This window comes from Chinchilla lanigera, unplaced genomic scaffold, assembly GCF_000276665.1.
Source record: "Chinchilla lanigera isolate Chin_1 unplaced genomic scaffold, ChiLan1.0 scaffold00012, whole genome shotgun sequence".
In the NCBI taxonomy this organism is placed as follows: domain Eukaryota; kingdom Metazoa; phylum Chordata; class Mammalia; order Rodentia; family Chinchillidae; genus Chinchilla; species Chinchilla lanigera.
The window spans coordinates 4,693,800-4,720,265 of record NW_004955413.1 but is presented as its reverse complement, the minus strand read 5'-3'; the positions used below and the strand labels follow the sequence as shown (position 1 = coordinate 4,720,265).

The window sequence follows — 26,466 nt, the reverse complement described above, 5'->3', positions numbered from 1 at the left end:
CAGCGCACCTGCCTTCTGTCCTGCACTCCTGCACTAACACCCTCCTTACAGAATGTTCCAGAAGATGTAGGAGTTGACCATGTCCCCCACAAGTCACCAGACATCTGCCCAGGCACCTGTGGGGCTCCTTGAGTTGTCTCTTTCTAGGGGTGCTGAGGGAAGTAAGACCCATCTTCCTTTCCCAATAGTTTGGTGTCCTGAGGATTTACCCGGGCAGAGCACCTAAGACACACATTCCTGCCCGCTCCCCTAAACCGTGCTCAGACACCTAAGTGACTCTGCACCTGGGGGGCCTGCCACCCACACCCACAAGATCAGGCAGCTAGGAGGCAGCTCTGGAGCATTTTGGTTTTTTTTGTTGTTTTTTGTTTTTTTGTTTTTTCTTTTGTTTTGTTTTATTTGAAAACCCTAGGGTGTGTCCCTCACTCGCCACACCCATCCCCTACCCCAGCCCAGGACATGACAATGCCACACACACACACACAAGGCTGTGAGCTGCACACAGGGACACAGGGGTTGCACTCTCGACAACATTGAAAAAATATACATTATATATAATACACCCGGGCTCCTGCTTCCCCTCCCAACCCCACAACCCAGCCACAAGCTAGTCATGGAGAAAGGGGCGGGGCTGTAGAACCCCAGGACTTCAAGGGCAGAGGGGAAAGAGGACAACAAAGGAAGGGAGCTTGGGGAAGTGGAGGAGCAGGGATCCCCAGAGTGAAATGGAAATAGAGGTGAGATCGGAAGAGCAGCAGGCCAGGCCCAGCTGCAGGTGCCAGGGAGGAAGGACAGCCTCCCCAGACAGGACAGCGGAGGACAGGTAGAAGAGTATCATGATCTCCCCCTGCCCAGCCTGGCTATCAACGCCTCCTCCCAGTACTGCGTGGGGTTGGTGGGGGCAGACAGACATGGGGGAGTAAAGGGACCTCTGCCATGGGGACAGAAAGGGCTACCAGGGTCCTCCAGCCACCCCAGGTACCACAGGAGCAGCCAGGGAAGGACAGGCCCAAGGCAGAGGCAGTGGAGGAGGGGCAAGGGTGGCACCAGGAGGGCCACGGGGGTTTTGAGATTGAAGGACGCTTGTTCTGACGAGCTGCCTCCCTCCTGGTCTCTCTTCTCTCAGAATGTCCTCTGTTTCTTTCCTGGGTGTCTCTGTCTCACCAGGGCAAAATTCTCTCTTGCTCTCTGGCAGAAGCCCGGCCTTAGTAGCGGTGTGGGGGGCTCTCAATGATGCGTCTCTCGTCGCTGCTCGGGGAGTCAGCTGCCTCTGAGTCGCTGCTGTCCTCGTCCTCCTGCTGGCCCCCAGCAGCCCCCGCCACACAGACCTGCCGATTCTGGTAGGACTGGACAGGGCAGGAACACAGGAAGAGGGATCGGAGGCCTGCCCACACCCCAAAGCCGCCCCTCCAGGAGCCACCACTCCCACCTCCTCCCCAGTCCAAACCTTTCTCCTTCCTCCCTCCCAAGATCTGCCAGAGCTTTCACGCAAGGCCAGGTCCCTCAGTGGAGGTCTTTGCTGACCACCCTCCATTCCCCAGAGCCACTCACCTCCATCGGGTTCACGATAATGGTGAGGGCAGAGTCGTCCCAGAAGAGGTCTGGGTCTTTGGGGTCACTGGAGGTCCCCGGGGGCCCGCCGTTCCCTGAGACTCGGCGGTGAAGGGAATGGATGCGCACGAGGCCCAGGATGACCATGAGCACCAGGAAGCCCACACACACCACAATGATGAGAGTCGCTGCGCTGGGGACCACTGCAGGGAGAGCAGGAGGAGAGTAGGGCCCAGGTGGGGCACTGAAGGGGAACGAGGCTGCCCGAGCAAGAGAGGACCACCATATGTGATGGTCCAGGACAGGTCAAGAGCTTGAGAAGCTGGGAGAGCAACAGGCCACCAGGAAGGTCAGGGAGCAGAGCAGCTGCAGCAGGACCACAAAGCACACAGACAGGGAGGCAAGGGCCAGGGGAGGCGACACTCCCAGCCAGCCCCGCCATGTCAACAAGCGGAGGGCAAGGACAGGCACTGCTTGTGCCTTCCCCAGAGACCACACAACCTAGAAAGAGATGCCCAGAGAGAGGGAAAGGAGAGGGGCAGTCACACAAGCTGAACTGGGGCAAGAGCAGACTCTAACACCCTCCTGGAGGAGCGATTGGCCCCAACATCAGGGACCAAGGGGAAGGAGAAGCTCCTTCACTTACCCACCTGAACCGGCCTCGCTCCTGCTTGACGACACCTCCCTCCTCGTGGGCTCCAGGCTTCTGGATGTCTGGGGCTTCTGCTCCTTCCCAGCTTCCCCCTGCAGAGCCCCTGCCTCTCTCTCAGCACTCCCCCTCCTCCCACCCGCCAGCCTCACTCTGAGGCCCAGGTTCAGGGGAATGTGGATCCTGATGGGCAGCGAGAGGCGGAAGGGCACCTGCACCCTCACGCGGACCTGAGAGCTGATGGTGGACAGACAGACATGCACGCACAGGTACAGGCCCAGGAAAAACATACGGGCACACAGCTGGACAAAGGTCACCACACCCCACACCTGAGCCAAGCCCCTGCTGGCCTGCACACCTGCCCTCACCATCCACCTGGCCACCTGATCAAACAGCGGAATTAATGGAATGCGTCTCAGCATCTCCAGAAAGGCACGGAAGAGCCACAGGTGCAGAGCCACCCAGCTCCCTGCCAGCTGAGCAGACCAAGCAAGGCCCTGCAGGAGGACGTAAACACTGCAGGCTTGGGCCGCAAGGGCCACGGAGGAGGCAGCCATGAGCACGGCCCTGCTCCCCCTCAGCACACATACACACAGCACTCGGAGAGGCACAAGGAGGCAAAGCAGGGTGGTCTCCAGCCCCAAGGACAGCAAATGCAGGTAGAGACCCCACAGATGCACCCACAGGCCCAGGGCTTTGGTGGGCAGCTGAGTCATGACAGGCCACATGAGTCCACACCCTGCAAGACAGCTTGATCCAGGGCAGCCAGTCTCTCACTAAGGGACTAGTCCATGTGTGCGTCACACAGGCAAGCCACTGGACGCGCACACATTACATTCCAGCCCAGCCCCAATTTTACCGACATCCTGAGACTTTTGTGTCGAGACAGAGCAGAGCATAGAGAAGCAGATGGCCCAAGAGCCCTCCACACCCTGCTGCAAAAGACCTCCTCACCAGCCACCAGCACACTCTCACCGTCACCCACTCCAGTGCCAAGCAGGTATGTGCAGAAGGCCTTGCCTGAGCGAGACTGCCAGCCACACACCTCCTGGAGGCCGCCCTGCGGGCACTTTGCCAAATGCGTCCCTGTCCTGACCTGACCCATAGCCCACATGAGGCCACTTGCCAGACAGAGCTGACTCTGCCAGAGCAGCATGGTAAGTAGGCTCCCGGGCAGTGGCTCCAAGGAGATGGGCCAGGCAGGGTAAAGGTTTCTCAACTGCCTGGGAATGGGGGAGGAGGGGCAAGAAGCAGAGCGCCCCTCCCTGCCCGTCTGCCTGAAATAGCTCCTTCTGTGCCTTCAAGTCAGGGGACAAGACCACCCCACCCACAGGTGGCCCCTGTGGCTAAGCCACCCTCAGAGTGGGTCCACGGCAGGTGAACTTGCACTTGGGCCCCAGGATATCAAGCCAAAGCTTCCAGCCTCATCAATGCGTCTGTCCCTCTGAGCCCTGGACTGCTGAAAAAATGCCAGACTAATCACCAAAAATAAGAAAGGACCACAAGAAAGACAAAATGCAGACACTCTGTAGGCAAACTGGTTAACTAGTTTAAGATGAGCCAGGAGGCCAGAGAGACAGGAAGATTTTAAAATTAGCTACAGACAAAAATCAAGAAGTTCAATCAACCTTTTCTGCTGTATTAGATTCAGTCAGTTCATTCTGCCCTTGAATGACCTCTGCAAACAAGCTATCTGACTGTAAGGACATTGTTGAAATCCTGTCCACAGCCCATGTGGTCCCTTCCCTATGAAGAGCCCAGGGGAGTTGTCTTCCTGCTCTCAGTCTCAGTCTCCCCGGGCTTCTCTTGAAGAACGTGTTGGTTCCTATCCTATGCCTGCGCAACTGCTCGAGTTTCCTTCCACAGTAGCTGCAAGGAAGCCCAGAGTCAAAGTCTTGGCCCACATTTGCAACGCTGTAGTATATCACATATGCACTCGATGAAGTGACGTTATTCCCTGGCTACATCTTGTTCTTCTTTAGTGGCTAATCTTTCCTTACCTCCTAATTTGTTTTCTTCTTAATCCTATTTCTTTTGTGAGTTTTTCCAGGAAACTTCAGATTCTTGTAAGAAACAAAGTAGGGAAAGGGTGTCCAAACTTTGTTATGCACTAGAATAACACAGGGATCTTTAAGAACCACTGAAACCTGGCTGTCACCCCCCCCCCAGACATTCTGATGTCATTGTTTCAGGGTGTCACTTAAATGCTAAGAGTTTTTAAAGCTCCTGAGTGACTGTGGTGTGCATCAAAGTTTGGGATAACTACATATTTTCCTCACCCTTCTCAAACAATCTAATTCTCCCAGATTCTCAAATTCTCATTCTTTCCTATGCATTTCATGTTTACAGACCTTCTCTCCAAGGTCCAAGCTCAAACTATATATGCCACCCACCCCTGACCACTCCACTGATCCTTGTCCAGAGTACGCAGGAGCCACAGAGATACGGGCCTCCATTCCACTGGAGGAGATTGTATCTCCTGCTGCTCCTGCAGGATTAATTTGATATTTTGAAACCATCAATCTGCAACATCACCCTTGGGCTCAGCAAGTGGGAGGGAGGGAAGACATGGGGAGGTCAGAAAAGGGCTATGGAACCGGTTTGATGAAGTGGATCACCTAATGAGCCAGAACAATGTCCCTCTCTAAGGCCCTCAGCCAAACTCTGTGCCTGCTCAGGCCAAGGTAAGGGAAGAAGTAAAGGCAGACTGGGGATCTTAATGGAAATCTAGAGGGAAGCTTGAGGGACCCAGAGTCCGGCTGAGAACAAGTGTGGGAGAAAAGGGAGGAAAGAAGCCCCAAGGAGTCAAAAAAAAAAGATTTAGTTCACTACAATGTCACTACCGACTAAATATTATGTGACATGTCTTTGAACCTTTCTTTGCAACTTGGTTATGCTTTTGAGGGGAGCAGCAGTGGGGATTAACCTTCTTACTAAGCTGCATCTGCAGCGCATGCTTTATTTTATATTTTGAGACAGGGTATTGCTAAGTTGCCCAGGCTGGGCTCAAATTTGTAATCCTCCTGCCTCAACTTCCTACAGTGCTGAGATTACAGGTGTGCACCACCATACCCGGCTTTAGTTACACCAGGGTTGAGGGCCATTTTAGGGTACGACCTCTTGGAATCACACTGTCTGGATTCCAATCCTGGCTCCACCTTCTTCCTAGCTGTGTGACCTTGCATAAGGTATTTGACTTCTCTGTGCCTCGATTTCCTTGCATTTAAATGGAATGACGTTAATACCAATTTCAGTTGTGGTTTGTAATGGCTAGATGAGTTCACACATGTTAAATATGGTGATGGGTGCAGGGTGAACGCTCCTGTGTTTGACAACCTCATTCTCACCATCCCATGTATTGAAGTGAGTGCTACGTTCCTGGTCATGTTCTGTGACCGTGAACTTCCCCCAAGAAAGCATTCATAAACTCCCCAGGGAAGTGCCTTCAGAGCCCATTGCACAACCTTCTGACACTCTTCAAAAGTGACAAGTCTGAAAGTAGGTTCAATGTTTACAAAATTAAAATGACCTCCAGAGCCAACTCTGACAAAAGTAGAAGATTAAGCTGGATAATTCCAAACTGGGGGGCTGGGGATATGGCTCAGTGGTAAAGTTCTTGTCTTGCATGCACAAAGCCTTGAGTTCAATCCCCAACACCACAAAAAAAAAAAAAAAAAAAAAAACTAGGCCAAAGACAAGGTGTGTCCCAGAATTGATAAAAATAAACACAACGTGGCTTTGAAAACAACTGTAAAACGGGATTCCAAAAGTCACTTTCAGCACTGTCAGCATCGTTTTTCAGTTTTTAGTAATGTGTCAACAGACTTGCTTTATGATATTAAATGTAAATAACAGCTTACAAACTAACTGCAACTCCATAAAAAGAAGAAGAAAGATGCATAGAAAAAGACTGGAACATAATATAACACATTAAGAGTGGTCTCCCTTGTGTAGAAGCCTGGCTCACTGCTCTTCTTCATACTTGTTTTCTGATATTTCTATAATTAAGAAACTCTTATATTGGGAAAAAAAACTATACCACTGGTAAAGGGCCATGGCCAGGGAACAAGACTGCTTTGAAGGCAGCACCCCATCTGGAGGTAAACCTTTGCATATTTTTTTGTTTCAGAAACATTCTGACAACTTTGCAGACAGCATGTACTTATAGCAACACTCTCCTTGAAGAAAGGACAGCATCAATCCTATCATTCTTCTCCCAAATAGCATTTTAAGACAGTGCTAGTACCCTGTGGGTGCTTAATAAATGTCTGATAGCTTTGTTACAGAGGATCTCTAGGTCTAGAGCTAATTTTATATGGCAGGGGCTCAGTAGGAATAGCAAACACACCCACACCCCACAATGACTATAATTCCGGGCATAAGCACCCTACAGCGACAGGGTTAATGACCATTGAAGGGATCAATCCGAAGCTGCGCACTAAGCAAGAACCACAGGGAACAGAATCCACTGCTCCACTCTCCACCTCCCATCCCAACGGCACAGGGGCGGGTGCTTCTGTCCACCCCTCCCTGCCCAGCCTGCCTCTGTTTACGTACTGGAGTTCCGGTGGGAGCTGGCCAGGCTGTGCCCAGCCATCTCAGGAGGAGGCTGGTGACCACGGTGCAGGAACTGCTGGGAGCTGAGCACGTGACTGGGGTGGGCCACCCGGTTCATGCTGTGCAACACGTTGACCTGGGCAGAGGAGAGGGTTCATGGCACACCTGCTTCTCACCTCCAGGGCCCAGCTCCACCTCTTAACTGCCACCCTACATCTTCTCCTCTACCCAGGGCCAGGCCAGGAGTCCTCCAGGCTGCAACGCCCCTGCCCACGAGCCACGGATCTGAGTCTGCTCCACCCTGGCTCCTTGCTATGGAGGAAGGAGCCATGAAGGAGGGAGCTCTCCAGGTACCTCCACAATGAATTCGTTGCTGGAATAGCGGCCATTCATTTCTGAGCAGGACAGCCGGAACTTCCTTGCATAGAGGGCAGCCCCATGTCGCAGCCGATAATGAGCCTGCCTCAGGATCTCTTCATACACAGTAATGCTCTCCACACCTACGGAACAGGGATGCAAGTGCAGGTGCCAGCGAAGGCAGGCCTAGGCAACACTCTGTCGCTCAACTCCCACCAGACACCAGCAGGCCAAGCCACGGAAGGGCTCAGGCCCTCCCTACAGGGTGTTCGCTGGGCTCTCAGAGGAAGAAATGCTGCCCTACTCTCTACTCCACTCTGGTGCACTGGAGTAGAGTGAGTAAGGTCCCATTTCCTGCTCTGCCCTGCTTAGCCAGCTCTGTGGCCTTTGGGAAGGGAAGGAAGAGGCACAACAGAAGAGAGATGACAGGCAGAAGGGAAACGGAGAACACACAGCCTCAACGAGGGCCGCAAAGGAGATAGTCATAGGCATCTTCATTCTCCCACCCAGAGGGCGCTGCAGAGTGTTCTTCTGGAAACCGCCAGCTCCCCACTCCCCACCATTCATTAATGGATGATCACTCAGCTCAAAGCTGCAGTGTGTGCAGGAGTGGAGTGAGCTGAAAGATAGGGAAGGTGACCAATAATACCAAACAACTAGAGAATCTGAAAATTCATTAGGAAGCCTGAGCTTAAAGAGGGGAGGGATGACAGAGGCCTGGAGGGAAATAGAAGCCATGGGCAGAGGTGAGTCCAGTTATGGAGAGGAGAGAACATGTGGAGCCCACAGCCCAGCCCACATCCCCAGGCACAACCTGGAAGCCAGAGGACCTTCCAGCTGGAAAGATCTAAATGCCACTTGGCCACCTCCCTGGGCCTGGAAGGAGGACCCAGATGCTTACCGTGGAGAGAGGTGCGCGCACACACACACACAAAGCACAGGCTCTCATGCCCCACTGACCAGCAATGGTGAGGTAGGCAGATGTGTTGGTGAGCTCCAGCCCTCGCTGCTGCAAGGATGCCATGTCCAAGAGCAGGCTTTCCCGCTCAGGGTCCAGGTCATCTCCCACCAGAGAAATTTCACAGCCGTCCAGGTTGTGCACAATCTCATCTGACATGCGTGTGTCCGTCACTGGATGAGAGAGAATCAGTGTCTGGGTCAGAGTTGGCCTCAGTGAGGTTCTGAGACCTGACCGTCACCATCAGGTCATGGCCACTTTTCTGCCCCTCCCAAGGGCTTTCCATAAGGGAAGTGAGTATCATTTTCGTGAAATCGTCAGGCATGGTTTCCTCATACCCACGGACCTCTTAAGGGTGAGATGTTGGGGTCATGCACACACATGGAGTAGTCACTCTGCATCCAGCCCCACATTTGCTCCCTCATTCTGCTTCCAGACATTGGCCCCTGCCCTGGATGTCACGTCCTGGAGCCCTCCTCACCTGTGCCCTGCCAACTTTCATCTTTTTTGGCCTCCACTTGGTGAGAAATGGAGCAAGTGATTTGAAGATCAGGGAACAGAGGGACACCCTCAGGTCCCTCGAAGTCCACAGCTGGGCGGACAAAATGGGCAGTGCCACTTAGGAGGATCTGGGGGGCATCAGGCTGAAGGACCACCACATAGCCCTCCACTTCAGGGATGGAGACACAGGATTCTTCGCTGAAGCACCTATACAAGAGAGAGGGGAGACCGACCACTTGTGACCCCAACACTCTCCCTCAAAATCTATATTGTTTCATCACTCTGGGTCTCTGCCTGTACAGCAAAGCACCCCCTATTGGGGGTAGTGGGGATAGTACATACACACCCAAACCCCATAACAAAGTTGCAAGGGGTCAGGAGCAAAAGGTAACACAGCCCCAACCTATGGGGGTGATGACATCATCAATGTTATACCCCAAGATTACAGAACATCTATCAAATTCTATGTAAATAAAAAAAGAAGGGGGCTGGGGATTTAGCTCAGCGGCACAGCGCCTGCCTGGCAAGCGCAGGTTGTGAGTTCGATTCCTGGTACCGGAAAAAATAAATAAATAAATAAATAAATAAATAAATAAATAAATAAATAAAAAGAAACTGAACTGACCAAAATGTATATATACACACAGCTCTTTATCTAGGAAGTGAAAAAATATACATAGGTTCCATATACAGTCTGGAAGATGTTGCCCTCTAAATATAAGGTGGGATCTATCAAAGGACATCCGCTTCCTTAGTGTGTCTTCCATTCCCTTCAGTATTGGAGAGACGGATAGGTGGATAAGATGATCTGACCTTTGACCTCGACCCACCAGGCCACACTGGCTGCCTGATTTGGGTGTTGGTCCTAGAGGACTCCACCATGCCAAGCCAACCACAGGGCAGCTGCCTAGGACCCAAGCTTCCAGGATCCACTCCAGCCCCACTCTTTGCCAACAGCAATGACACCTAACCATCTCACTGCACTTACTGGTTTATGAACCACTTGGCCTATGTCATTTTATTATAACCTTGTTTCCATGCTGTAGAATAGGGAGAAGAAAACAAAGCTCTTAGATCAAGTATCAGGCACACACTAGAAATATCTGTCAAAGGCAAGGCAAAGGCAAAGATTCCCTCTTCTTATTCCAAGTCCTCTGATCTTTTCACTAAACCACAGCTACCATTTGAAGTCTGGGTTGGCACCAGGGAGGTGTATTTACAAAGAAATGTCAGGCTTTGATTTGAATATATCCCCCAAAATGTATGTGCTAAAAATTTAATCCCCAGTGTAACAGTGTTGGAAAGAGCCCGAAGAGGAGGGCTCATGAGTGGATTAATGCTGGTTATAAAAGGACTGAAGCTTCACGTTTAACCTTTCCTTCCCCCTTTCTTTCCTCCCCTCTTTCTCTCCCTCCCTCTCTCTCTTCCTCTCCCTCTCTCTTGCTCTGTTTTCCACTATGAAATGATAATTGCAAAATAGCCCTCATCAAATGCCAGATTCTTTATAAGTCACCTAGACCCAGGGGTTCCATTACAGCAGCCAAAACTGACTGGGCCAGGAAATCAGGATCACAGAAGTGAGGCTGCTGTGAGAAGTGCCTAAAAACATGGAAGCAGCTTTGGACCTGGGCAGTGGGGAAAGGCTGGGGCACTGCTGAAGGGAATGTTGGGAGAAGCTCATGCTGCCACAGAGGACCATATAAAATGATTCTGTGCGGGCTCAGAAGAGAAGAACTGTAGGGAACGCATAGGACTTCTTAGAAATTATCTAAGAAGTCATCATCAGAACATTGTTAAAACTATGGGCCATAACAGCCATCCTGATAAAGTCTCTTTTAAAAATGAGGACTGCTGGGCATGGTGGCGCATGCTTGTAGTCCCAACATTCGGGAGACTGAGGAAAGAAGATTATTGAGAGTTCAAGTCCAGCCCCGGCTACAAAGTGAGCTCAAGGCCAGCCTGAACTGCATAGTGAGACCCTGTCTCAAAAAGACAATAAATAAATAAATAAATGAAAAATGAGGGCTATCAAAAAGAAAAAAAGAACTATCTTACTGGAAACCATAGACTATCCTGATATAAATTGGCAAAAAAAAAAAAGGCTAAATTTTGTCCACTCCTGAGAGTCTTGTGGAAGGCAGTATTTAAACTAAAAAGAAAATGCTAAGCAAAATATTGAAGGAGCTGTGTGGCTACTTTTAACCACATACGGTAAAATGAGAAAGGGAAGAAATGATTTAAAGGTGGAATTTACACTTAAAAGGGAAACAGACCTTAGGGTCTTGAAAAATTCCCAGCATAAGCAAGTAAAACTGAAAATGTGCGCCAGAATATGGCCAAGCGACCCTCTGATAAAGGAGTTTGCATGGATAGAAGGAAGCAAAGTGCTGTTCATCAAGACACTGAGAGAAGGGCCCCAAAGCCATTTCAGAGATCTTCAAAACAGGGCTGGGGATATAGCTCAGCGGTACAGCACCTGCTGGCAAGCACAAGGTTATGAGTTTAATTCCCGATACCAAAAGAGAAAGAAAGAAAAAGAGAGGGGGAGGGAGAGAGGGAGGGAAGGGGAGGAAGGAAGAAAGGAAAGAAGGAAAGAAGGAAGGAAGGAAGGAAGGAAGGAAGGAAGGAAGGAAGGAAGGAAGGAAGGAAGGAAGAAAGGAAAAGAAAGAAAGAAAGAAAGCGAGCAAGAAGGAAAAAGATCTTCAAACAGCCCAGGATATCCATGAAAAATCGGTATTCACAGCCCTGTACCACCGTGGGTCTCTGTCCCCTACATTCTGCAGCAGTGCCCCTTGGCCATGGCTCAGTCATCTAAGATGCAGCCTGGACCACAGCTCCAAAGGGAGCAGGGAAGAAGCTGTGGCAGCACCCGTGTGGTGCTGCCTTGTCATGAGCTCAGAATACAAGAGCTACAGGGCATGCCTTCCTCCATTTGATAGCAAAGGATATCTCAGAGAGCCTGCGGACTCAAGCAGAGACTTGTCAGGGGAAAGCCACCATTGAGGGCCTCCTACTAGGGCAGTACTGAGCAGCTGTGAGCTGAAAGTCTCCACGAGAACAAAGTCACCATAGACACCCCAGAACTGTATAGAGACCCCAGAACTATATAGAGCTACCAGCGTGCAACACTGGCCTATGAGAACTGACAGGTGCTACAGGGACTGAGGCCAGCCACGCCATGAGAGTACAGCTGCCCAAGGCCTTGGAGCCTGAATCCCCATCCCAGTGTGTCCAGAAGGTGGTCCATGGAGTTGAAGACTGCTCTAGAGTCTCGAGATTCAGTGCTGCCCTCTTTGCCTTTGGACTGCTGGAGATCAGTTACCCTTTCTTTTTTTTTCTTCTTTCTCTCTCCCTTTTGGAATGGGAGTGTCTATCCTATGCTGGTCCCACCACAGTATTTTGGAATTAGGTAATGTTAATTTCACAGGCTCACAGATGGAGGGAAATTTGCCCCAAGATGAATTGTGCCTTGAGTCTCATCCATATCTGATTTAGATGAGACTGGACTCTGGACTTTGAGTTGGTGCTGGAATGAGACAAGACTGGGGTTAGTGGGATAGAATGAATGTATTTTCTGTGTGAGAAGACAATAAAATTTGGGGGACTTGGAGCAGAATGCCATGGTTTAAAGGTTCCCCCCAAAAAAAATCATTTGCTAGAAACTTAACCCCTGATGGAGTCGTTTTAAGAGGTAGGATCTAATGTGAGGTATTTAGGTCACAAAAACTCCACTCACAGGAATGAGTGGGTTAAATGTTGACTACAGAAGAACTGAGGTAGCAAGTCTCTCTCTCTCTCTCTCTCTCTCTCTCTCTCTCTCTCTCTCTCTCTCTCTCTCTCTCTCTCTCTCTCTCTCTCTCTCTCTCTCTCTCTCTCTCTCTCTTTCTCCTTCCCTCCCCCCTCCCTTCCCTGTCCTTTTCTCTCCCTTCCCAGCTCTTCCACCAGGAGATGACACAGCATGGAGTCTCTGGCTAGATAAATCATCCAGTCTCAGGTATCCTGTCATAGCAGCACAGAAGGAACTAAGACATCCTTCTTGAACAAGGAGATTTCACAAGGGAGTTAGTCATTACCAGAGTCAGGAGTAGGACTCTGGTACATACATTTGTGCTAATAAAATGATTTTCCAGAAAGAGTTGTAATTATTAATGCCACTGAGCATCCCTGGTTTGGTTGCTTAAGAAGCAGGTATGATGAGCTCCAGCCCCTGGAGTTTCCAACGTTCATGACTTGCTGAGTTCCTGTGCTACACAGAGGAGGGCCTATGGAGGAGGGGAAGACACTGCCTCAGCAGAATGCAGAACAGATGGTGAGGAGTACACTAAAGTGAATAGAGAAGTGCGATGCAGGAAAGGAGGCAAGCGTGCTGGGGATGTAGCTCAGTGGTACAGTGCTTGTCCAGGCTGTGTGTAGGCCCTGGGTTCCATCCCCAGCACCACACACACAGGTAGAAGGAGGAAAAGGAACGGAGGGAGGAAAGGAGGAAGGGAGGCAAGCACACATGGCTGAGAGCTTTGAATGTGACAATAAGACTTCAATCTGTAAACCAAGCATGGTGCTGCCACCTGTAATCCCAGCACTCTGGGAGGCTGAGACAGGAGGATGGCAAGTTCAAGCCTAGCCTTGGAAACTTAAGGACTTGGCAAGATCCTGTCTCAATATAAAAATTTAGAAAAGGACTGGAGATGTAGCTCAGTGTGAAGGCCCAGGTTTCAATCTTCAGTACCACCAAAAAAAAAAAAAAAAAAAGAGTCCAACTTTTAGTTTTAGTTTTATACCATGGACAAGTCATTGATGTCTTTTTTACCAAGGAGTACACTGACAAAAAGTCTGATTTAAGATCACCACAGGAGAGAGAGTGAGCTAAAACTAGATCAAGCAGTTGGGAGGCTGAGCAACAGCCACGTGTGAGATCATGGAAGTGGAAAAAGACATGATGGACTCTAGACATCTGCACAAAGTGGGGTTCGGTGACCTGGGAACTGACCTGACATGGAGGGTAAAGAGGAAGGAGCCGAACATGCCTAGCGGTTTCAAGCCTTCATGAAGCAAGGATAGAAACATTAGTAGAAAGAGAAATTACAAGCCAGGCTTGGTAGTGCATACCTGTAATCCTAGCATTATGGCAGGAGGATTGCAAGTTCAAGCCCAGGCTGGGCAACTTAGGGAAAACCTGCCTCAAAATAAAACTTTCAAATGGCTGGGAATGCAGGTCAGTGTGAAGGCCCTGAGTTTAATTCAGTACTGCAAAAGATGTGGGGGGCAGGGAGTGGCTACTTGGGGAGCTAGTTACTTAAAGTTCATTATTTCAGAATTAGCTGATCTGGGTTAAGGGGCTGCAGAACTTCTAGACAGAGGCTATAGGAAGCAGCTACAGACCCTAGAGTTGTGGAGAGAAAACAAAGCTAGAGAAAAAGATGTTGTTGCCATCATTCAGGAGTTAATGCCATGAGTAGAAAAGTTTCCTAAGAAACAGATTTAAATTTCTTAAATTTTTAACTCTTAGAAAACTTGCATTTATTTAAGGTCTTTTTTAGGGGTGGGCAGGGTCTTGCTATGCACTTCAGGCTGGCCATGAGCTCACTTCGCGTAGCCCAGGTTGGCCTCAAACTTACAACAATCCTCCTGCCTCAGCCTCCCAAGTGCTGGGATTACAGGTGTGAGCCACCACACCTGGGTCTCATTTATTTAAACATGGACCAAATAGTTGCATAAATCTGGCTTTAAATAGGCAGAAGTCCAAGTATCAACAACTGGAAGCTAAGGAAACCACATAACCACATAGACAAAGGCAAGGATGTGCAGCAGAGGTGCTCTGAGCTCTCTCTCTCTGTCTCTCTCTGTCTCTCTCTCTTTCTCCCTCTCTCTCTCCTCTATACTTTTCCCCACATTCTCAGGGAAGTATCAAGATGACACCAACCATAAGGTACTCCTAGACAAGGAAAAACAGATCTGTCTCTCTTAACCACATAAGAAAATGTCAAGGCCCCTTCCCTCTCTTAAAGGACCAACAACAGGTTCCACACCCTTGGATAAGCCTCCATCCATGCCTGAAGGAAGTGGGAGGAATTTAGATGAGCCAGTGACAGAGTGTTATGGTTGAAACATTGTGTCAACTTGGGGAGTCTAGAGGTTTGGCTAAGTGACTCAGCAGGAGGCCAGGATACTTACTTTGTATACATCCTGAGCCTGTGGAAGAGGAGGGCATGGAGATTATGTGAGAGCTACACGCCCCTTAGGTGGGGGTAGCCTGTTTTACAAAGTAAGGCAGGGAAAAAGAAGCTGCTTGCCGCCATTCCTCCCATTTTGCTCTGGCTGCTTTGCTGTTCGGCTGCCGTTTCCCCCTTTGCTCTTGTTGGTTTGCTATCTTCTGCCTCGGAGCCAGCCAAGTATGGACTGAAACCTCCACAAACTGTGAGCTAAATAAACCTTTCCTTCCTTCGTTTTGGGCGTTGGGTATTTTGTCTCAGCAACGAGAGAAAAGTAACCAAGACACAGAGGATAGGATGTCAGCTCTTCCCCTGTGGGGCCTCCTCCTACTGAGCTCCACCCTGGGCAAAACCAGCGCGGTCCCTTCTGATGTGGCTCCTAAAGACACTGAAGCAAGAGCCGATTCCCTGGTCTCTGAGGGACTCAGCTCTCGACAACTGGACAGTAACCCTTTAACAGCTGGAGTTCTGACAAGAAGGCAGTGACAGCCTGCTCAGCTCGGATCTGTGCCTGCATGACCTCAACTGCCGTGCCCTTCAGGTCCATGCCAAGACCATGCACCCAAAAGCCACTGCCTATGCCTTCCACCGCCCTACGTGTGAGGCTTGATAATCAGGCCCACTGACCAGAGGGCTCAGAGCCCTCAGGACAAGTCAGAGATGTACATTGTCAGATAGCTTGGGCCATACTGTGTTCCAATAAAACTGTGTTTACAAAGTGGACAGCAAGCCAGGGGCCTGGGTTGCCAACCCCTAATCTTGGATCCTTACATTTATTTGCCTGGCAGGGTCTTAGTGAAGCAGGATTAAAACAGGTAAAGCAAATCAGAGTTCGTTCTCTGCCCAAGGTCTTCCAGCCAATTGGTGTTGAGCCAGATTAACATCAGGTCATCCAGCCCCAGGTCTCTCTGTCCCACTTTACATATCAGCAAAGAGGCCATCAAAACCCCAACATAATCAATTGCTTGTGGGTGAATCAGGCGCTTCTCCCAACATTACCCTGTGACTGTCAGTGGTCAACTGTCCTCTCTGGGGGCTCAGAGAGGGACACAAAATGTGGGAGGTAAGGCCAGCTCTAGGTGACATGTTAGGCCAACCAGTGAGACACTGCCCTGCTCTGACTGCCCCGCCCACCCCACACTCACTTGACGGCAGTGGTGAGGCGCAGGGGCCTGACGCCGGGCGTGGCAAAGCGCAGAGTGTTCATGTAAGCCACATGCTGCAGGGCATGGTTGAAGGTCTCCACATCATCCCCCTCCAGGGTGAGCAGGGACTGCGAGGGGTTCACGTGGACCTGGGCCCCAGACACAGACACAGCTGAGAGCAGGACCAAGAGGCAAGGGAAGAAGAAGCACAGGTGGAGAGGTGGGGTGGGAGGGGCAGGGGCCATGCTGGGAAGGAGAGGGCTAGGGGAGGGTCTATACCTTCATGCCTTTGCCCAGGCTCTCGAAATCCCTATAGTCCAGCCCCTCCCGACATGCATAGAGGCACTCGATGACCTCACGGCTCTCCAGGCGACCTGAGCGCACGCTGAAACCAGCCAGGTAGCCATGGAAGTAGTGGTGGATCGGCAAGGGGTCTCCTAGGGCAGGAACACAGGGGCAGGCAGGGTGGTGAAAGGAGGAAAGAAAGGAGAGGAGGAAAGGTTGAGGAGGGGGGCTGAGAAAAGGGGCAAAAAGAATGAGCAGGCTGATAAATAAGGAGGAATTTGGAAAGGACAAGAACAAAAAGAGGTTAGATATGGGAGAGAAGTGAGGGTAAAGGATGTGCTGGAGATGGGAGAGAGACGGGACAAGGCAGGCTGGGCTGCAGCTCAAGGGCAGAGCACTGGCCTAGCATGTGCAAGGCCCAGGGTCCCAACCCAGCACTGCAAAAGAGAAAAGAGGTGCAGAAGAGAGGGTAAAGTGAGGGAGAAAGAAAGGCGAAAAACAGAAGCCACAGGGAGAGAGAGAGAGAAGATACTGCAGTAGTGTCCTCTACAGTGACATGCAAGGCGACCAGGATAAATGTGTGTGAGCTTCTAAGATGCCCAGATCTTTCCCTCCTGCATGTCTGCCTTCTGCCACCTCCTTTCTAGGTGGGAAGCCAGGAAGGGAAGCCCCTTTCTGCATTCTGTGGGCAGGAAAAACACCTAGTATCCAGTCTTTTTGCTCCAGGCAGACCCTGCCTGGCTGAAATTCTGCAAGGCTCTGCCTCCTGGTGGCCTGTGAAGTAGTAACTAGAGAGCTCAGATGACATTTGGGAAAGAGTATACAGATCAGAAAATCAGGACGAGAACTCTGGGGTCTCCCGTCGTTACACACAGAGTACCTTGGGCAGGGTCTGTGCTGTTGTCTCCTCCCTTTTCCTTCTCTTTGTTCTTCTCCTCTGGGGACAAAAAGAAGGAGCAATGATCTCAGGGTGTGGGGATGGATACACAAGAAGAATGAGAAGCCCTCACGCCCACAAGGACGGGCAACCTCTCAGCTGAGTCCTAACCCTACTTTGATTGTACCCCAATTTCCCAGGCCTCTGTTACAAACACTCCCCTAAATATGTTGCAGAGGGAACAAGAGAGGCTGGCCCGATAGGCACACACATGCACTCCTGGGAAAAAATATGAAAAAAATGGCTAAAAGTGGAAAGGCTGATGACACCGTCAAGGGCCACAGTTCCCCAGCAGGCTGTGGAAATCTGCATCATGTTGACAGAACAAGGTGGAAAACACTTGAAGTTGCGGGAAGTGAGATTCTGTAGACACCTGAGAAGGGAATTCTACCAAGTCAGAAGGTGGGTGGGGACACGGGAGGCCATGGTGTCCCCGGTGGACATGGGGTAACCCACCCAGCTGCAGGGACATGCGCGAGGCAGGAAAATGCTCCCACACTCCTCACCAGTCTCTCTCCCCTCGCCACCCCAAAACCTCTGACCTTGGCTGGGAGAAGGGGAACATACCAGCCCAACAGGCCCCAATCATGAGCGCGGGCTCCCTCCGGGGTGGGTGGATGAGGCCATTATCGTGGATGAGGGCCGGGTCGAAAGAGATGCCATCAGCATAGAGTGTGACTGTGGGGAACTCAAGGTTCAGTGCGTAGTGATGCCACTCTTCATCACAGACCTTGAGGAGCAGGACGAGGACAAGAAATTCTCAATTACTTCCTCTGAGGGAACCGACCCCACACATAGCCCCATCTCCTAGGACACTGGACAGCCCCGCATATTCCCCCTTCTAGCAAGCTCAGATCAAGTATAACATTCTTATCCGAAATGTACTGGGCAACCAACCTAGTATGGAAAATTCCACTAGTCAGGTAAACTTTTAAAATTATAAACATAGAACTGGGCACAATGGTGTGCAAGTTACGTGGAAGGCTGAGGCAGAGAGGGATCACTGGACCCCAGGAGCTCCAGGCCATAGACCCCATCTCAAAAAACAAAAACAGAAAGACCCCATCTCAAAAAACAAAAACATTATAAACATAAAACTGTGCTGTGGACAAATGTCTCCAGAAATACTTATGTACATATGTCTGGCCCTGGACTCAATGCAGCAGTTTCTACTCAACCGAAACCACCGAAATAAACATTCCTTCCCTTTGCAGACTCCCAGGGTCAGCCACTGGGGGTGGATACAGGAAGAGGAAGCATAGAGAATCAGCTTTAACAGCTTCCCTCAGGGCTCAGACCCAGGCCCTCTACCCTTCTCCTCTTCACTGTCTTCCTCAGGATACCTCATCTGTTCCCATAGGCTCAGATTACGTATTTATGCCAATAACTCCAACTCTCCTTCTACAGCCCAGAACTCACCCCTGAATGCTGGGCTTTCACTCAGATGTCTCACAGACAACTCAAATTTAGCAAGTGTGAGACGGGAGTCCATGCCCCTCCCCACTGCTCCAGTTTACCCAGAGTATGATGGACACCACCATCCATCCAGTTGTTCAAGCAGCTGGCCCCCCTCTTCCCCTCACGCTCCGTGTCCAGCGCACCAGCAGGTGCTGTCAACCCCGGGCCCCAAGAGCACTCAAAGCTGTGCGCTCCTGTGTGGGTCCCTCCTCTTCCACAGCCACACACCAGTCAAGTCCCTGGCCCCTTTCCTGAGCGCTGTCACAATAGTCCTGTCTGTTTACTTCCACTCCTGTGTCTTCAACAGAGTCCTCCTTCAGTTGTCAATGGAATCCTGGTAAAACGTAAATCTGATCAGATTACACCCCTGCTTTAAACCCTTCCAAAAAAAAAAGGCTTCTCATTTCCCTAACTTTAGCTCACAAAGTCCACTGTATGCCTAATCACTGCCCATCTCCCCAACCTCATCTCCAGCCTTTCCACTCTGTCCCAGGCTCACTTCCCTTCTTTCCAGCCTCAGGGCCTTTGTATCTGCTGTTCTCACCTCCAGGGACACTTCCAGCTCTCTTCTCACTGTCAGCTAGTACCTGCTTATCTTCTGGGATGAAGTTGAAATTTCACCTCAGTCAGGCCTTCCCTGGACATCCAATCTGAGATGAGTTCTTCTCTCCTTGCCTTTCCCATGGCTGACTCCAGTCCTTTGTTTGCCCATTCCCACTCGGTGTTTAGCTTTGGGTTGCTTGTTTGGTGCTGGGAATTGATTCCAGGGCCTTGGCACGCTAAATTCATGTTTGACCCCAAGCTATGTCCCCAGCCCTGTCTATTTAGCTTTTTAAAATCTGTTTCCTTTAAGGGTTAATAACGTAGCTCAGTAATATAGCCCGGCATGCACAAAGGCCTTTTGATTTCCCAACACATACACACACACACACACACACACCCCACATATAAAACTATCTCCCCAACTAAAATGTAAGCTCACTGAAAGCGAAGATTTTGTTCTAATATTCCTTTGTATCACCAGAACCTAACAGAATGACAAGAACTTAATTGGCATTTACTAGATTTTCTGTTTAATAAATTCAAAGTAAGTTAAGGAAAAACTGAACAGGCCATGTGAACAATATCAGTAACATGGGGGAAAGTGACAGGCTCTTCTTGCAGGAGTGCCACAAACAAAAGTCTGTGAAAGCCCACAACTGTCCACTTTGTTATCTTTTAAGTCCTTATTTTCTCTTTCTCTTCTAGTCTTTTCCTTTTGCTTTTGTTTTTGTTTTTTTCTTGGTACCAGGAAACAAACTCAGGACCTTGTGCTTACCAAGCAGGTGTTTGTGTGGCTGAGCTATATCCCCCACCCCTGTTTTTGTTTTTCATTTGCTTATTCAGCCACTACCAGGACTTGCAAGGAACTTACAAGATGAAACATGAAATGAGTCCTCACTAGTGCCTGTGAGTATGAAGAAAAAATAAAAAGCTGCTTAGCCAGGTATGGTGGCACAAACATGTAACCCCAGAACTCTCGAGGCTGAGGCAAGAGAATCACAAGTTTGAGCCCCACCTGGATAATTAAGCAATTTAGTGAGACCCCTGTCTAAAAATTAAATGTAGCTGGGGATGTAGATTAGCGCAATAACACTGGGTTCAATCCCCAGTACCCCACACACAAAACATAGAGGCTGTCACTGTTGGCTCAAGTGAAGATTTATATTTTTTGCCTATTTTTATTTAGCCTTTGTAATTATGGGCAAAAAATAGTGATAACTAACTTGTACAGTAAGATTCCAACCTATAATATTCAAATTGCAAACTGTCACAGATACAAACAGCCCTCACATCACGAACATTCCATAGATGTGAACAAATTGTGTAAGTAACTCATGTGTTTGCTGGTAAAAATAGTTTGCTTATAGTATTTGTGTGTATGTTTGTGTGTGTGTATTTGTGTCAAAGTTGTAGTCGGACTTACAAACGAATCCAACTTATGAACATTCTCCAGGAACTAAACTCACTCCTAAGTCAGGGATTTACTGTACAAAGTGATTTTCAGTCTATAAAGTTCTACTATCTCATTTAATCCTACAGCAACCCTGGCATATTGAATTCTTTTATCCTTATTTAATAAGTTTTTTTAAACCCCTGAAGCTTAGACATATTAACCAAGATTTCATAGGCAGCAAATCCCATGTATGCACCTCACCCTCGCTTATTTCTTGGTTACAACTCTAAAAGTCAGGGACACCGACAGTTAGGATTCTAGATAAGAAGGAGATTAAATAAAACATGGGGGAGGGCAGGACAGGCTTGGGGTTGGCAGGAACTCCTTGCATATTTCTGTTTAATCCCTGAAGGCTCGTTTAGGGTCCAACCCTTGGGAAGGGGAGAACAAGAGACCTTGAAGCGCAGTGGCCAGGATGGAGAGTGGAGATAAAAGAGGGCATTTGAGAGCCCAGGAAATGCTGACCCCTGCCCTGGAGCCCGTCAAGCCCGGGTCCCAAACCAGCTCACCTGTTCCAGCTTCCAGAGGAACTTGACAGGGCGGGCACTCTCGAGCAGGGGCCAGTAGAGGAAGGCAATTCTACAGCCATGGACAGTCAGTGAGTAGTGAGAGAAGCCATCCTCTGAGGGGACAGGATAGGGACAGGGTCAGGCCTGAGGCAAGAATGAGCTCAAAACAGCAGCAGGGAGCTAATGGGTTAAGAACAGGGTTTCTCTTCTTTTTTTTTTAGAACAGGGCTTCTCTTAATCTCTCTCTTGTGTTTTCATTTCATTTCTTCTCTTGTAGTCTCCCTCCCTCCTTCCCTCCCCCTCCTCCCACACACACACACTCCAGTCCAAGTATAACTGGGGCTCCTTGGACTCTGACCGACCAGCAGAGAACACTGACCCTCCTGGTCCTCTGGTTCATACATACATCATGGGTGACAACCCTTTTCAGGTCAAGAGAAATGAGGGCAGAGAAGTGGCTGGAAATAAAAGAGCAGGTCAAGGCTGAGCCCTCCCCGGAGAGATGTGCCACTGCGGTTGAGGGAAGACGGGTACTTGGAGAGAGAGCAATTAGCCCTTAGAGGAGGAGGATGGGCTTGTGATGGAAGAGAAAGAAATGGGCTCACCATGACCCAGATTTTTCCACTGCAATGGAGGGGCTTTCACAGGAGCAGAGATGGGGACAACTCACTACCTGGTGGGATGCAGGGGGATGGGATGGGTAGCTAATAATAATGAGAATGAGGATGAGGATGAGGATGAGAATGAGATTGAGAGAGAGGAACCCTACTGTACTAAACGCAGGATCCCAATGTGTCCTGTCAAGGATAAATCCTAAAATGTCAGAGTATGAGAACTAGCACTGATCCAGGTGTGGTAGTGCCGGCCTGTAATTCCAGCTATTTGGGAGGCTGAGGCAGGAGAATGGCATGTTCTTGGCCAGCCTGAGCAACTTAGCAAGATGCTTTCTCAGGAAAGAAGGAAGGAAGTGAAGAAGGGTGGGGGGCAGGGAGGGAGGACGTGAGGGAGGGAAGGGTTACCCTGGCAATTCACAGATGAAAAGAGGAGAAATGACCTGTCTACTGGGCAGTGACAGATGCAGGACAAGAAGCCAGCTTCCCACTTGCACACTAGCACTCTGAGGAAGGCTCACCATTCTGGACTGTGTTACACACGATGGTTTCCTCTTCTTTCTTGCCTTCCTTCTTATTGGGAGTTGCACCGTGCTTCATCCAGAAGGACAGGGTGAAGTGGTCACTGAGGCTGTCCTGGGGTCCAGAGCCCAGCCCAGCTGGGCCTCCCAGGGGCACCTGCACAGCCTGGGTACCATTGAACCAGTAGATGAGGCTGCTGTCTTGGCTGTAGTGCACCGAGAGCCCTGCTGTCCAATTGGCATTGGGACCTGGCATGGGCAGCAGGTCCACCTCCCCAGTGGCCGCACCTGTGGGAGCCCAAGAGACACAAGTGTCAGTGCTGAGAGGCGCAATGGGCAGGAGGCAGGAAGAGTGAGGGGCCAAAATTTCCTACAGCTAGTCTCGCCCCCTTGGGCCTTTCAGAGACACAAGAGGGATGCACCTGTCATCCAGGAATCTCCCCTCAGTTAACCCCTTAGCCAGCTCTTCAGGTCTTCCTACAGTTGTCCCCTCATCTATCTGGTGACTCAAGCAACAGTTACTCGTCTTTGCCAAACATGTATCTACCTGCCTTTTGGGCCACAACCCCTGCAGATATGCATACCTACCCAGGGCCAGAAGAGAGAGAAGGCAGATTCTCAGGAAAGGGGAGAGGATGGTTGGCAAGGGATTGGCCTGGGGGAGTGCTGGAGGAGGGGTGCACGCACCACAGAGTTTCCGCAGGGCCCGCTCTGAGTAGTTATCTCGGTCACAGCCCTTGGCCACGTGGCTGGTCTGCAGCTCTATGGTGGCCTGAATGTTCCAGAGCGGCTCATCACAAGTCTCTAGGCGGATACCAGGGAATAAAGCCAAGCTCCCCGCGCCTGGGGCATATTCGATCCTTTTGTTCCAGCCTGCGTGGGGAGACAAGGGGGCAGTGGAGAGAGAAGGTAAGCAGCCTCTGCTGTCCACCCTCCTCTTCCTGGGGGCACTCCCAGTCTGCAACACTGGGAAAACGGCCTAGCTGGGCTAGAAGCCTGCCCACCAACACTCCCCCAACGCTTAGCAAGTCCGCAGGACTGTCACAGAGAGCAGAGAGGGAAGCCAAGGTGAAAGATGATTCATAAGAATCACAGGGCGGAGCTCCTCACCTTGCCAGCTGGGCTTACAGGTGGGCTTCACCTGGATCTCCACCTCAGCGTCATCTGCTGCCCGCTTCTTCCCACAGTCGTAAGCTGTCACCGTGAACTTGTAGAGCTTCTCACCACTATACTGCAGCTTCTCTGTGTTCTCGATGTTCCCTGGGGTGGGAATGGGGCAGAAGGGACAAGGTCAAGCTCACTAGAGAAAGCTCAGGAGGCAAAGGGAGGGTTAAGCGATGTAGTTGGGTAACAGGTGGATTGGGCAGCAGGAAGCAGGGAGGTGTCTGGGAGAAAAAGCCTGCACATCAGGAAAGGAGGGTGGCCTGAGGGTCTGAGAGGTAGAAGGGAAGAGCACAGTCCTGAAGGCTGTGGGTGCACAGGGACTGGGCAGCCGAGGCCCAGAAGTGGACTCACCATCATTGTCAATGAGGAAGGGGGTGTTGGGTGTGAGGATCTCATAGTAGCAGATCTGGCTGTACTGGGGGGAACAGTCACCATCGATGGCTTCCACCCGCAGGATGCGATCATAGAGCTTCCCCTCAGTCACTGCAGCACGGTACAGACGCTCCACAAACACTGGGGCAAACTCGTTCACGTCGTTGACCCGCACATGCACAGTGGCCCTGAATGAACCAGAGCAGGGGGACAGACAAGGAAGCGTTAGCCAGCCTCTGCCATGGGAAGAGGCATGAGTGGGAACTGAGATACGGAATCAGAGCAGGAGGGAGCCAATCCACCCATTAGCTTGCTCAGTGCCAGCACAGGGCACCAGGCTGTGCCAAAGCCATGCCAGAGACCAGCCACATAAGAAACAGGCCCAAAGACAGGGGGGCTGATGAAGGGGGAAAGAACATGCCCCAGGGGGCGCCGGAGCAGACTCTGATGTCTCCTGTACAGAAAGGTCAGGGGCCAAGATGAGGATGACAGAAAATCCAGCAGGCTAGATCCAATGGGATAATCACAGGAGAAAACTAGCCCCAAGGGAAGCAGCACTAGTCCAAAAGCTGTAACTCAACTCAAGATAGGTCTGAGCAGTACGAGTGAGCAGTGGCTGCCATCCCTGCATGTGCAGCTTGGCCATGGCCTCTGCCCAACTCACACACCTTCCTGGGCAAGCAGAGCTGGGCTAAGACCTTTCCTGCTGAGCTCTACTTCTGGCTGAACATGTTCAACCCCTGCATGCCAGGCTCCCAGGGCCCAGAGGCAAAGTCCTATCTCTAAAAGTGTAACTGAGTCACGAAGAACATGTCATTGCTAATGCCTCTTAGTGCCCAAGAATTCTGACTGCTACGCTGAAATGAGAGGTAAGCTGGTCAGAAGTAGACATCTGAGACCCAAGCTTCCTTTGTGCTGTAACAATCCCATGCCAACCCCACCTAGAAGTTTGTGTGTGTGTGTGTGTGTGTGTGTGTGTGTGTGAGTGAGTGATGATCTACGCATGGTATGCTCTGTCAATACCCTGGCTCAGGCAGTTGAAAGGGATCTGGATGTGTGCTGAGTGTGCATAACCTGTTCCTCCTTGCTCTCCTCCTTGTCATCATGACAAGGTTTCAAGCCCTTTGCTATGGGGCAGGCGCTTTTTACACAAGCCATCCCCAGTAGGGCTAGGGGTGTAGCTCAGTGGTAGAGCACTTGCTCAGTATGCATGAGGCCCTGGGATCCATCTCAACACCACAAAAAATTACAATCTGTATTTTAATTCAATGTAGATGTTTTAACTCATAAGCAAGCTGTCAAGTACATTTTAAGTTCCTAGTTTTCACTGTAATATTTTGCTGGATCATTCTATCAAATGAAGTGGATATTTCATTTGCTTTAACATAAGAAAAATGAATAAAAAGTCTCTATTAATCTTCAAAGCAACCTTTTCATTCTACAGACAAGGAAGACCAGGTCCAGAAAGGCTACCTAAATTATCCAAAGTTGTGAAGGCAAAGCCAAGATTAGATCCCACTGAATTCTACTGCCTGCTGGTCACCCTTACTGAAGGTCCCTAAACTTTTTCAACAGCAGGATGGGGTGGACAGTAAGGCATGGACAGAAGGTGGTGAGGGGTGCAGGAGCAGGAAGGAGGACCCCAGGCCGACCAGGCAGGGGACAGGCCTTCCTCACTTGTGGGACTTCTTGGTGTTGGCCCCATCAGGCCCCTCGCCACAGTCATAGGCCTGGATGGTGAAGGTGTGCTCCTTCTGGGCCTCGCAGTCCACTGGCTCCTTGGCCCGGATGAGTCCCTCTCCCGTTGCCTTGTCCAAGATCACAGCCTCAAAGGGCACCCCAGACCCATGGAGCCGGAAGCCGCAGATCTCACCTGGTGAGGGGAAAAGAAGGCAGGAAAGGCATGAGGCTCCTGCCCAGCTGTGGCTGCTGCTTCCCTCCCCTGGGGGCCTACCTCCCAGGTCCAGCTCCACCTCTCCACCTCTCCTCTTGTAACCTTCAAAGCATCAGTGCTCAGAAATACAATTCCAACCACTCCACCCCAGCTTCAGCAGCCTCTGGGAACCACCTGCCCTGATGTTTGGCAAAAGGAGAACATGTTCAACCCCTGCTTGCCCCGGGTCTCCCCCTACTTCCTCCTTGCTCCTGCTCCCTTGCCTCTGCCTCCCCACCCCCTTTGCCAGCCCCAGCCCCAATTACCTGCATAGCGCAGGGGGGCATCCTTGTCCAAGGCGAAGAGCGGCGGGTTCAGCAGGACAGTGTTGTCGTTCTCCATGACAATGCCCTGGTACTCCGCCTCGATCCAGGGCTTGTGCTTGTTGGCTGGCCCCGCCCCAGGGGAAGGAGAGGAAATGCCCGTGAGTGGGACCCCTACTCCCAAGACAACCCTTGTGGACCCAGACACCTCACTCCCTGCCACAGCACCTTTCAGGAACAAAGGGCTGAGGACAAAAAACCAACTATACACGAACCCAAAGGTCTGTGACCTTATCCTACTACATGACAGTTTCCATGGCAACTGCCCGCCTTTGGAGCAGAGGGACACTATTTTCCCTAGGAACAATGGTTAAGGATGGAGAATCTCCCTGTCCCCTCAGTATGTGGAATTAAACCCAGGCCCTTCTCTGTGAGCTACATTCCCAGACCTTTTTATTTTTTATCTTGAGACAAGTCTCACTAAATCATT

The 26,466-nt window shown here is 50.5% G+C and overlaps 1 protein-coding gene across 1 annotated transcript in view; it reads right to left on the bottom strand.

Moving 5' to 3' along the window:
• Positions 1 to 336: 336 nt before the first annotated feature.
• The window catches only part of Clstn3 (calsyntenin 3), a 29,293-nt gene continuing 3,163 nt past the window's right edge, over positions 337 to 26,466 (bottom strand). The window contains exons 3-19 of the mRNA XM_005378860.2: positions 25,980 to 26,102; positions 25,458 to 25,653; positions 23,760 to 23,968; positions 23,355 to 23,504; positions 22,932 to 23,117; positions 22,245 to 22,532; positions 21,113 to 21,225; positions 17,717 to 17,879; positions 17,093 to 17,149; positions 16,207 to 16,364; positions 15,928 to 16,076; positions 8,554 to 8,780; positions 8,075 to 8,245; positions 7,112 to 7,257; positions 6,758 to 6,893; positions 1,552 to 1,754; positions 337 to 1,346 (exon numbers count right to left, since the gene is read on the bottom strand). Coding sequence (XP_005378917.1) covers positions 1,206 to 1,346; positions 1,552 to 1,754; positions 6,758 to 6,893; positions 7,112 to 7,257; positions 8,075 to 8,245; positions 8,554 to 8,780; positions 15,928 to 16,076; positions 16,207 to 16,364; positions 17,093 to 17,149; positions 17,717 to 17,879; positions 21,113 to 21,225; positions 22,245 to 22,532; positions 22,932 to 23,117; positions 23,355 to 23,504; positions 23,760 to 23,968; positions 25,458 to 25,653; positions 25,980 to 26,102 — 2,816 coding nt within the window. The 3' untranslated portion in view covers positions 337 to 1,205. The remainder of the gene's footprint in view (positions 1,347 to 1,551; positions 1,755 to 6,757; positions 6,894 to 7,111; positions 7,258 to 8,074; positions 8,246 to 8,553; positions 8,781 to 15,927; positions 16,077 to 16,206; positions 16,365 to 17,092; positions 17,150 to 17,716; positions 17,880 to 21,112; positions 21,226 to 22,244; positions 22,533 to 22,931; positions 23,118 to 23,354; positions 23,505 to 23,759; positions 23,969 to 25,457; positions 25,654 to 25,979; positions 26,103 to 26,466) is intronic.